At 40.9% G+C, this 11,315-nt stretch overlaps 1 protein-coding gene across 1 annotated transcript in view; it reads left to right on the forward strand.

Annotated features, from left to right (window-relative positions):
• Positions 1 to 9,106, forward strand: part of KLHL4 (kelch like family member 4) — a 154,398-nt gene extending 145,292 nt beyond the window's left edge. Inside the window, exons 10-11 of the mRNA XM_056538471.1 lie at positions 3,590 to 3,761; positions 7,575 to 9,106. Of these exons, the coding sequence (XP_056394446.1) occupies positions 3,590 to 3,761; positions 7,575 to 7,634 (232 nt within the window). The 3' untranslated portion in view covers positions 7,635 to 9,106. The remainder of the gene's footprint in view (positions 1 to 3,589; positions 3,762 to 7,574) is intronic.
• Positions 9,107 to 11,315: the final 2,209 nt, after the last annotated feature.

Consider the following 11,315-nt stretch of genomic DNA (forward strand, 5'->3'; position numbering starts at 1 on the left):
TATATAGACTACACAAGGCCCAGGATCCAGATTTATATGGGCTACACAAGGCCCAGGATCCAGATTATATAGACTTCACGAGGCCCAGGATCCAGATTTATATAGACTACACGAGGCCCTGGATCTAGATTTATATAGACTACACGAGGCCCAGGATCCAGATTTATATAGACTACACAAGGCCCAGGATCCAGATTTATATAGACTACACGAGGCCCTGGATCCAGATTTATATAGACTACACAAGGCCCAGGATCCAGATTTATATAGACTACACGAGGCCCTGGATCCAGATTTATATAGACTACACAAGGCCCAGGATCCAGATTTATATAGACTACACGAGGCCCAGGATCCAGATTTATATAGACTACACAAGGCCCAGGATTTAGATTTATCTTGGCCAGATGGTAATATACACTAACGCTTCTATACAGTAACTACTTTTCTACATAGAGGTGACACACACAACACACACATTCCAAATCCCTCTTACTGTGCACATGTCCAAATAAAAGCTTCTGATCTTGAACCCCTTTAATGCAGTGTTTTCTAACCAGGGTGCCTCCAGCTGTCTCTTCATTACAATCCCCAGTCTCTTCATTACACTCACCAGTCTCTTCATTACACCCCCCTGTCTCTTCATTACACTCCCCAGTCTCTTCATTACACTCCCCTGTCTCTTCATTACACTCCCCAGTCTCTTCATTACACTCCCCAGTCTCTTCATTACACTCCCCTGTCTCTTCATTACACTCCCCAGTCTCTTCATTACACCCCCCTGTCTCTTCATTACACTCCTCTGTCTCTTCATTACACTCCCGTCTCTTTATTACACTCCCCTGTCTCTTCATTACACTCCTCTGTCTCTTCATTACACTCCCGTCTCTTTATTACACTCCCCTGTCTCTTCATTACACTCACCAGTCTCTTTATTACACTCCCCAGTCTCTTCATTACACTCCCCAGTCTCTTCATTACACTCCCCAGTCTCTTCATTACACTCCTCTGTCTCTTCATTACACTCCCGTCTCTTTATTACACTCCCCTGTCTCTTCATTACACTCCCGTCTCTTTATTACACTCCCCTGTCTCTTTATTACACTCCCCAGTCTCTTTATTACACTTCCCTGTCTCTTCATTATGTCCCCAGTCTCTTCATTACACTTCCCATTCTCTTTATTACACTCCCCTGTCTCTTCATTACACTCACCAGTCTCTTTTTTACACTCCCCAGTCCCTTCATTACACTCCCGCTTCTTCATTACACTCCCGTATCTTAGTTACACTCCCCTGTCTCTTCGTTACACTCCCGTATCTTTATTACACTCCCCTGTCTCTTCATTACACTCCCCCGTCTCTTTATTACACTCCCCTGTCTCTTCATTATGCCCCCAGTCTCTACAATTGATAAGAAACAAAAAATTCCCAGGGATTCCAGGGCAATTATGCACCAACAACCTTTAGGGGTCACTCCCCAAGGGGTAAGCCCTAAACTAGAACCCCCCCCCTAAAAACAATTATTTATTGGATTCATTTAAAATGAATTGATCTACCTATTCAGCATGAGTGTCACTTACTATAATCTGCACACCCTTTAATTTGGCATACTTGTTTTTTTTATGCACCATACACTATGGTTGCTGGGAGTGTTTATTGTATAAGGTATCTCTGGGCATATGGCTGCAGTTAAAACAGGCCTCAGTTGATCCTTCCGACGTTTCATCAGCTCCCACTGACTTTCTCAAGGGAACGAGTCTCAAGTGAAGTGTCATCATCCTGTACCCCAAGTGTTATTATCCTGTACCCCAAGTATCATCCTGTACCCCAAGTGTTATTATCCTGTACCCCAAGTATCATCATCCAGTACCCAAAGTGTCATTATCCTGTACCCCAAGTGTTATTATCCTGTACCCCAAGTGTTATTATCCTGTACCCCAAGTGTTATCATCCTGTACCCCAAGTGTTATCATCCTGTACCCCAAGTGTTATTATCCTTTACCCCAAGTGTTATCATCCTTTACCCCAAGTGTTATCATCCTTTACCCCAAGTGTTATCATCCTGTACCCCACGTGTTATCATCCTGTACCCCAAGTGTCATTATCCTGTACATCAAATGTTATCATCCTGTACCCTACGTGTTATTATCCTGTACCCCAAGTGTTATCATCCGGCACCCCAAGTGTCATTATCCTGTACCCCAAGTGTCATTATCCTGTACCCCAAGTGTTATCATCCGGCACCCCAAGTGTTATCATCCTGTACCCCAAGTGTCATTATCCTGTACACCATGTGTTATTATCTTGTACCCCAAGTGTTATCATCCTGTACCCCAAGTGTTACCATCCTGTACCCCAAGTGTCATTATCCTGTACCCCAAGTGTTTTCATCCAGTACCCCAAGTGTTATTATCCTGTACCCCAAGTGTTATTATCCTTTACCCCAAGTGTTATTATCCTGTACCCCAAGTGTTATCATCCTGTACCCCAAGTGTCATCATCCTGTACCCCAAGTGTTATCATCCTGTACCCCAAGTGTCATTTTCCTGTACCACAAGTGTCATTATCCTGTACCCCAAGTGTAATCATCCTGTACCCCAAGTGTCATTTTCCTGTACCCCAAGTGTCATTATCCTGTACCCCGAGTGTCATTATCCTGTACCCTGAGTGTTATCATCCTGTACCCCAAGTGTTATCATCCTGTACCCCAAGTGTCATCATCCTGTACCCCAAGTGTCATCATCCTGTACCCCAAGTGTTATTATCCTGTACCCCAAGTGTTATCATCCTGTACCCCAAGTGTTATTATCCTGTACACCATGTGTTATCATCCTGTACCCCAAGTGTCATTATCCTTTACCCCAAGTGTCATTTTCCTGTACCCCAAGTGTTATTATGCTGTACCCCAAGTGTTATTATCCTGTACCCCGAGTGTCATTATCCTGTACCCCGAGTGTTATCATCCTGTACCCCAAGTGTTATCTTCCTGTACCCCAAGTGTCATCATCCTGTACCCCAAGTGTCATCATCCTGTACCCCAAGTGTTATTATCCTGTACCCCAAGTGTTATCATCCTGTACCCCAAGTGTTATCATCCTGTACCCAAAGTGTTATCATCCTGTACCCCAAGTGTCTTTATCCTGTACCCCAAGTGTCATTATCCTGTACCCCAAGTGTTATTATCCTGTACCCCGAGTGTCATTATCCTGTACCCCGAGTGTTATCATCCTGTACCCCAAGTGTTATCTTCCTGTACCCCAAGTGTTATCATCCTGTACCCAAAGTGTTATCATCCTGTACCCCAAATGTCTTTATCCTGTACCCCAAGTGTCATTATCCTGTACCCCAAGTGTTATTATCCTGTACCCCGAGTGTCATCATCCTGTACCCCAAGTGTTATCATCCTGTACCCCAAGTGTTATTATCCTGGACACCATGTGTTATCATCCTGTACCCCAAGTGTTATCATCCTGTACCCCAAGCGCCTCTATTTTGTCCTAAACACCACATTTTCCTATGTCATTGCTCTGTCGTCATCTCTATGTATGAGATTTTTTCTATAATACAGGATTTGTGTTTTTCTCTGTAGATATGATCCCAAGACTGACAGCTGGACGACGATAGCGCCGCTGAGTGTTCCTCGCGATGCTGTTGGAGTTTGTTCGCTTGGTGACAGACTCTACGCTGTGGGCGGATACGACGGACAGACCTATCTTAATACTGTTGAATCTTATGATGCACAGACCAATGAGTGGACGCAGGTACGGTACTTGTAATGTGGGAGCCGCATCATCCAGGAGGTGTTAGGGATATGGGAAAGCGATGGGGGGTGGGGGTATGGGAGGATCCCCTCAAACGTCGTAGGGATAGATATTAACCCCTTCAAGACATTAGTAAAAAGTATTACTGAAATCCCATCTATGTTCCCCGAGATAGCAGCTGAATTAGTTTTATTTTAATAATTTGTGGTTATAGCGCCATCATCTGTGTAACTGTAGGAATTGCAATTATTACAAAATACTTTAGCCAAACACCCCAATCAATGCTGCAGCCACCACATACATAAATACCAAAAAGTCCCCAGAGGATCCCAGGGCCAATTAACAATAACCACACTCCTTGGGGATAAATCACCTCACCTTTGTAGTTTTAAACTTAACATTATAATAATATAGTGATATAGAGCTCAGTGGTAGGATGCTGGATTACAATAACAGTCATGGCCGTTAATGTTGGCTCCCCTGAAATCTTTCAAAAAAATGAAGTATTTCTCACAGGAAAGGATTGCAGTAACACATGTTTTGCTATACACATGTTTATTCCCTTTGTGTGTATTGGAACTAAACCAAAAAAGGGAGGAAAAATAAATCAAATTGGACATAATGTCACCAAACTCCAAAAATGGGCTGGACAAAATTATTGGCACCCTTAACTTAATATTTGGTTGCACACCCTTTGGAAAAAATTACTGAAATCAGTCACCTCCTATCACTTCTTACACCAGAATGTTGGACCACTCTTCCTTTACAAACTGCTCCTGGTCTCTCTTATTGGAAAATTCAGGAAACAATAAAAAGAACTCCAAAATTGGCGCTGTTCCAGTAAAGGCAATGTTCCATTCTTATTCAAATAAAACCATATTTATTGATCAAAGACAGTCTTACAGGCACATCAGAAGCAAGACGCGTTGCGGGTCACTGCGTACCCTTTTTCAATTGCAGATGTGCAATCTGCAATTGAAAAAGGGTAAGCAGTGACCCGAATTGCAGTGACACAAAAGGAATAAAAATGTGTATAGCAAAACTTGTGTTACTGCAATCCTATTCTGTGAGAAATACTTCATTTTCTAGAATAATTTCAGGGGCGCCAACATTTACGGCCATGACTGTAAATACTGTCACTCTCACATACTAGTGTAAACCAGCAAGCTATTTAGATCTTAGAACAAGGACACAGTGCCGAGCTAAAACATTTTTCCTCCCTCCTAATGTTTCGCCAGAAACTGGCTTTTTCAAAAGCGCTTGGCGCCTTTGAAAAAGCCAGTTTCTGGCGAAACGTTAGGAGGGAGGAAAGATGTTTTAGCTCGACACTGTGTCATTGTTCTAATATCTAGTTTATACTAGTGTGTGAGAGAGACAGCATTTAATTGTAATCCTGCATCCTATTATAAAGTATTTTGTGTTACAGACACCAATAATTTCTATTGTCTGAACTTTAATTAACACAGGAGTCGTAATTTTATCACTCCACTACCATCTAGTGGCCACTGAGTACTATATCACAGTATTATTTTAATTTTAGAAATAAAGGTTATGTTTTAAAACTACAAGGGGGTCTCTAGTTAGGGTTATTCCTGAGGGGATTTATCCCCAAGGAGTGTGGTTAGCAGCCACCACATAAACCTGCTATAATAAAATGGTGCCGCATACACTGATATTATCTCACAGATGAAGAACAGGTTGTTCTCAGCTCTATTGACGTGACTGGGGCTTAACTGCAGTACCACATACAACCTGCATACAGGGGTGGCAGTGTTTAAAGGAATAATTGGGAGACCCCCTTTAAGTTATTCCCCAAAGAAATACAATATTAATTAAACAAATAGGACACTGAGCAGATATTGCACATATATCTTTGTAGGACCAGGATGTGGGGCCCCAAAAAGCTCCTAAGTCTTTTTAGTAACATTATTTGTCCAGGTTCTTGTCAGCATTTATATCTCCAAAAATCATGATATTGAGCCCCCACCCTGGAAATAAGTGGAAACACCCCCAGAATATGCAGGGTGAAGGCAATGTAACACAACAAGGATGTCAGATGCCAAAGAAGTATAAACTGGGGGCCCCTGGGACCCATATGGAGAATCCAGAGTCCTGTTTCATATTTCATACCCAATTATGATACAGATTAACCAAACACAAAAAGACAGTTCTACATCCATCATATTTCCCAGTTTTTGGATTTTTTGGATTTGGGTGGGTGGGTGTCAAAGGTCAGCACCCTATAAACCACAGTATTTTTGTGAGAATATATCTGCACGTGAAAAGATGGAAAACCTGAGATGTTGTTTTTGAGGTCTGCACCATATATAATGCATTCAGAAAGTCTTCAGACCCTTTCACCTTTTGAGATTTTGTTCTGTTGCTCGTTGTGTTTCTCATCATTCTGCCCTCAATCCCCCATAATAACAAAGTGATCACAGAATGTTAGAAAGTCTTTCAAATTTGTTAAAAAAAGGAAAAACTTTAATTTGCCATGGGCATAAGTATTCATACCCTTTGCTATGACACCTGATTTTTAGCTCTGGCCCCTCCCATTTCTCTCGATCATCTCAGAGATGTTTCTTCACCTTGATCGGAGTCACCTGGGATAAATTTATCTGATTGGACAAGACACATCCCTGTCTATATAAGGTTATCACAGCTGACAATGTTTATAAGAGCAAAAACCAAACCACGAGGGGGAAAAACTGTCTGTAGAGCTCAGAGACAGGATTGTGTGAAAACAAAGATCTGGAGAAGAGGAAAAAAAAACATTTCTGCTGCACTAAAGGTCCCCAAGAGTACAATGGGCTCAATAATTCGTACATGGAATAAAATGAACAATCAAGACTCTTCCAAACTAAGTAATCGGCGGAAGCGAGATACTGGCTGAGCTCCAAAGAACCTGTGTACAGAAGGTCTGATAAAACTGAAATTGAAGATTGAGGCCTCAGTTCTAAGCATCATGTCTGGAGGAAACCAGGCACTGCCCATCACCTGCCCAATACCATCACAACAGTGATCATGGTGGGGGCAGCATCATGTCTGGAGGAAACCAGGCACTGCTCATCACCTGCCCAATACCATCCCTACAGTGATCATGGTGGGGGCAGCATCATGTCTGGAGGAAACCACTGCCCATCACCTGCCCAATACCATCCCTACAGTGATCATGGTGGGGGCAGCATCATGTCTGGAGGAAACCAGGCACTGCCCATCACCTGCCCAATACCATCCCTACAGTGATCATGGTGGGGGCAGCATCATGGTTTGAGGCCAAGGAGGCTTGTCAGGGTTGAGGGAAAGCTGAATAGAGAAAATAACATAGATATTTGTAAATGTAAACCTGATTCAGAGCTCTGTACTTCTGGGTGAAGTTGCACCTTTCAGCAAGACAATGACCCTAAGCATACGGCCAAGACAACACAAGAGCGACTTAGGGACAACTCTGTGGATGTCCTTGAGGGGCCCAGCCAGAGCCAGAACCCAATGGAACATTTCTGGAGAGACCTAAAAATGTCTTCCAATGATGATCCCCATCCAACCTGACAGAACTGAGAGGATCTACAGAGAAAAATGGCAGAAAATCCCCAAATCCAGGTGAGTAGACATTGTGGCCTCATCCCCAAGAAAACTAGAGGCTGGAATCATTGCCAAAGGGGCTTCACCTCAGTCCTGGGTAAAGGGTATGAAAACCTATGTCATTGCAAGATTATAGATTTTCCTTTATAATAAATTTCAATAAATTTATGTTGTGATTACACAATTGGGCACATAAAGATACTTACTGTGCGTTGTCTCTGTTGTCTGCAGGATGTCCCGCTGAACATTGGACGAGCCGGAGCGTGCGTCGTTGTTATAAAACTACCATAAAGCATTTTAGATACATCCCTGGAAAAGAAAGGATAAAAAAATTGGCAACATTTATTAGTGGTCACATAACCACACGATTGACTGGATCAACATGGCCTACAGGAAGGACTTCACTGATTGTTTTCTGATAAATTTTGGATTGATAAAACTGCCATTTTATAAATCGGGTAAAACTCTGATATACACTGAATATTATATAAAAAAAATCAGAAAAGAAAAAAAAAAAAGAAAAGAAAAAGGAAGCTAAAGAACGGTCACATTTTACACATAGGAAAAAAAGTTCTTTAAAATATATTTTATGTAACATCACAGAAGCCTGGAAGTGATGGCGCCTTATATTTTAATATATATAATTCTATAAATGATAAGGAATGGGGAGGGGGATTTTTATTAAAGGAGAATATGATTCGTATTTTGGATTCTTCTCCCGTTTTCTGCCACTTTTAGTCCATTTAGGAGAATTATTAATTACAACTGAAGATGTCAATAAGAGAAACCAGCGGGGACCAAATCAATTCAGAGGGAGGAACAAAAGGAACTTGGAATGTCTCATGGAGGGAGTTTTAATTTTGTTCACATAATTTAGTCTGGCTCTTTCTTAAAATGGTAAAAAAAATAATGAGATGACTGGCCCCTCCATCTAATGACTCTGCTGGTCCTGCACCAGTCTACTCGGCAAAGCTAAGAAGTCAGGTAAAGGTACATAGGTCAGCTTACTGTATGTTTTGCTACTGGTCAATATAAAACTGCAATATGGTGAAAATAAATGTCAGCATTGCCTAAGATGACATGGAGTATGGCCCCTGCCCCCTAAAACCAGGGAGTAAAATGAGAGTACCAAACAAAATCCTGTCTGTTTAGTGTTACTATCCTGCCTTATCAAGACCCCATCTGTACAGCAAATCCCCCTCTACAAAAAGTGAGATGACTGCTGATCCCTCCCTCTAAAGGAGTCGTCCAGAAATAGAACAACAGAACAAATTTCTTGCTGAAATGCAATAACACAACTTAAGGACAGGTGTGGTGCTGTTTTTGGAAGAAATCAGCTATGTCTTTCTAATCCTGGATAATCATTTTAATGACAATGAAATGACTCTGCACCAGTCTGAACAGCAAAGCTGAATGTGAGCTGGAAGTACAACAGAACATCAGTAAATGCCCCTCTCCAAAAGAAAAATAGGAGGACTCTTCTGATCTTCTATTGACAATGAGATGTCTCTGTTGACGCTGCACCAGTCTGCACAGCAAAATTTAAAAGTGAAGTTGCAGCACAAGAGCCTTCCTAAAGGAGTGCTCCAGTGATTTTTTTTATCCCATTGTGCCGAGGCTGCAAAAAGAACAAACTTTTATCTCACTTTCTATCGCTCCCCTGTTGCGCCGATATAGCCTTTCTGTCCTCTAGTCCCAGTCTTCTTAGTGCTTCCGTGTGCACAGATCATCACACTGTAATCAGTGTATTGCCGGCCGCAGCAATGTCCCAACTCTGTCGGTGATAAGGTGAGCATTCCCAGGCTCATTACATGACACTGCGGGACATCGCTACAGCCGGCGATACGTTGATCGCAGTGAGACAATCCATGCACACGGAAGCAGAAAGAAGACCGGGACCGGAGGACAGAAGGGCAATATATCGGCGCATCTAGGAACAATGGAAGGTGAATTAAAGTCAGATAATGAAATTCATTTTCTGATCCTTTCCTCAAATGACTATAGCCCTCCACAAAAAAATAAGAGGACTCTGCTGATCTCTCTCTTTAATGACAACAAGATGACTCTGCATCAGTCTGCACAGCAAAGCTATAAGTAAGATACAAGTAACTGGGAATGTCAGCCTATTGTGTGTTCTCCTGCAGTCAATATAAACTGCAATATACCCAGATGTTTTCTAGTCTTTAAAAATGATGATAATTAGCAAAATCAAAATACCTGTTTATAATTTTCTGATGATACATTCCCTTTAGGTAACATTTTGTTATTGAAAACTCTTTGCATCATTGAATACAAATGATGATGATACTTTGAAAATAAAGTTTTCAAAGTTAAAAACAAACAAAAAAACTTTTAATTGTGCTTCCACACGGCCTTCTCTCTCCAATTAATTGACTGTCTTAGTGTTTATCTACGACAGATCGACTGTGACAGCGCTGGAATTGCCAAGAGGCCAAAACGAAATGTAATTTCCAGCAGAATTAATCCTGAACAAGATATATATATATATATATATATATATATATATATATATAGCAAAAAAATAAAAAAAATAACAAAAACATGAATGACGATTTCTGTCGTCTTCGACATGTAGTATAAGTTACACATAAAATAACCTTTTCTTAGTATTTTTCAAGACAGTTTTTACTTTGTATTTGTAAACTCAACTTCAACCATAATGGAATGATACTAACAATTTTTGTATTAGAAATTTTAAATTTGCCCGGTCAGCAAAATTGCTAAATGTTTGTCGTAGTGTAAAAAAACTAACAAAAAAAAACATTCCATAATTCTATGCCACAATTTTTTAATTTTTTTGTAGATGTTATATCCACAAAGTAAGCATATGGCAATGACAACAGTATTATCCAAGCTAAATAGAAGAACAACAATAATAATATTATATAATGTGTGAATTATAGAGATAAAGTATTTTGCAAAAAAAAAAAAAATATATATATATAAATGTTACAGTTAATGTAAACACACGACACCTCAATATTAAGCCCAGGGAGGTCTCCAGTTTGGGACCCCCGATTTTGTGTTAAATCAGAAAGACACTAAATAAAATCAGTTCTGGCCCCTATGAGTTTGCCTCATACAGGGAAAGGAATGGCTCTACCAGGGGCCGGACCCATGGGAATTATCTGTTCTAATGCGACAAAGCAAATTTTTATTTGTCGCCTACTTTACCTCCAAAATAATTCTGTGACCAGGGCCAAAAGTCGACTGCAAATTTCTTTTATCCACAATCAAAAAAATCACAATAAATACAAACAAGATTCTATTATATAATTTAGCAAAATAAATATCTAGAAATAGAATTTTACAATTTTTTGGGGAAAAAATACTGAATTTCGAAGGAGGTTTTTAAACATATGTGCAGGTGTGTAGCATATGCATACCTGAGGGGCCAACCATATGCATCGGCCATGGTGCATGAGAGACGGGTCTCAATTCTTATTTCCCCTCTACCAATGGGTGCTAAGAACTTATCACTGCCCTAAAGGGAGAAACTGCATTTTTTAGCGAACATAGGGGATACGGTATTGGTCGGAGTGTCATAAAGGGGCAAATCCTATGACCCGTCGTTGAACCTAACCCTTCTATGTACACCATAGATTTCCTATTGCTTAAAGGGGTACCCCGCCCCTTAAAGGGGTACTCCGCCCTTATCCCCTATCCAAAAGCCACGCCCCGCATCGCCAGTCACCCCACTCGATATCTGGGGTGCCGCAGCCGAGATCACGGGGTGTCCCCAGTGGCGGGACCCCCACGATCAGACATCTTATCCCCTATCCTTCGGATGGGGGATAAGATGTCTAAGGGAAGAGTACCCCTTTAAGTAACAAAACTTTGTGATTTTAAAAACTTTTTTGAAAAACTCCTTTTATTTGGAATGGTTTAAATATAAAAAAACAAACAAACAAAACAAAAAACAACTAACTCAACATAGTAGATACCTACTGA

The sequence above is a fragment of the Hyla sarda genome, chromosome 9 (genome assembly GCF_029499605.1).
Source record: "Hyla sarda isolate aHylSar1 chromosome 9, aHylSar1.hap1, whole genome shotgun sequence".
In the NCBI taxonomy this organism is placed as follows: domain Eukaryota; kingdom Metazoa; phylum Chordata; class Amphibia; order Anura; family Hylidae; genus Hyla; species Hyla sarda.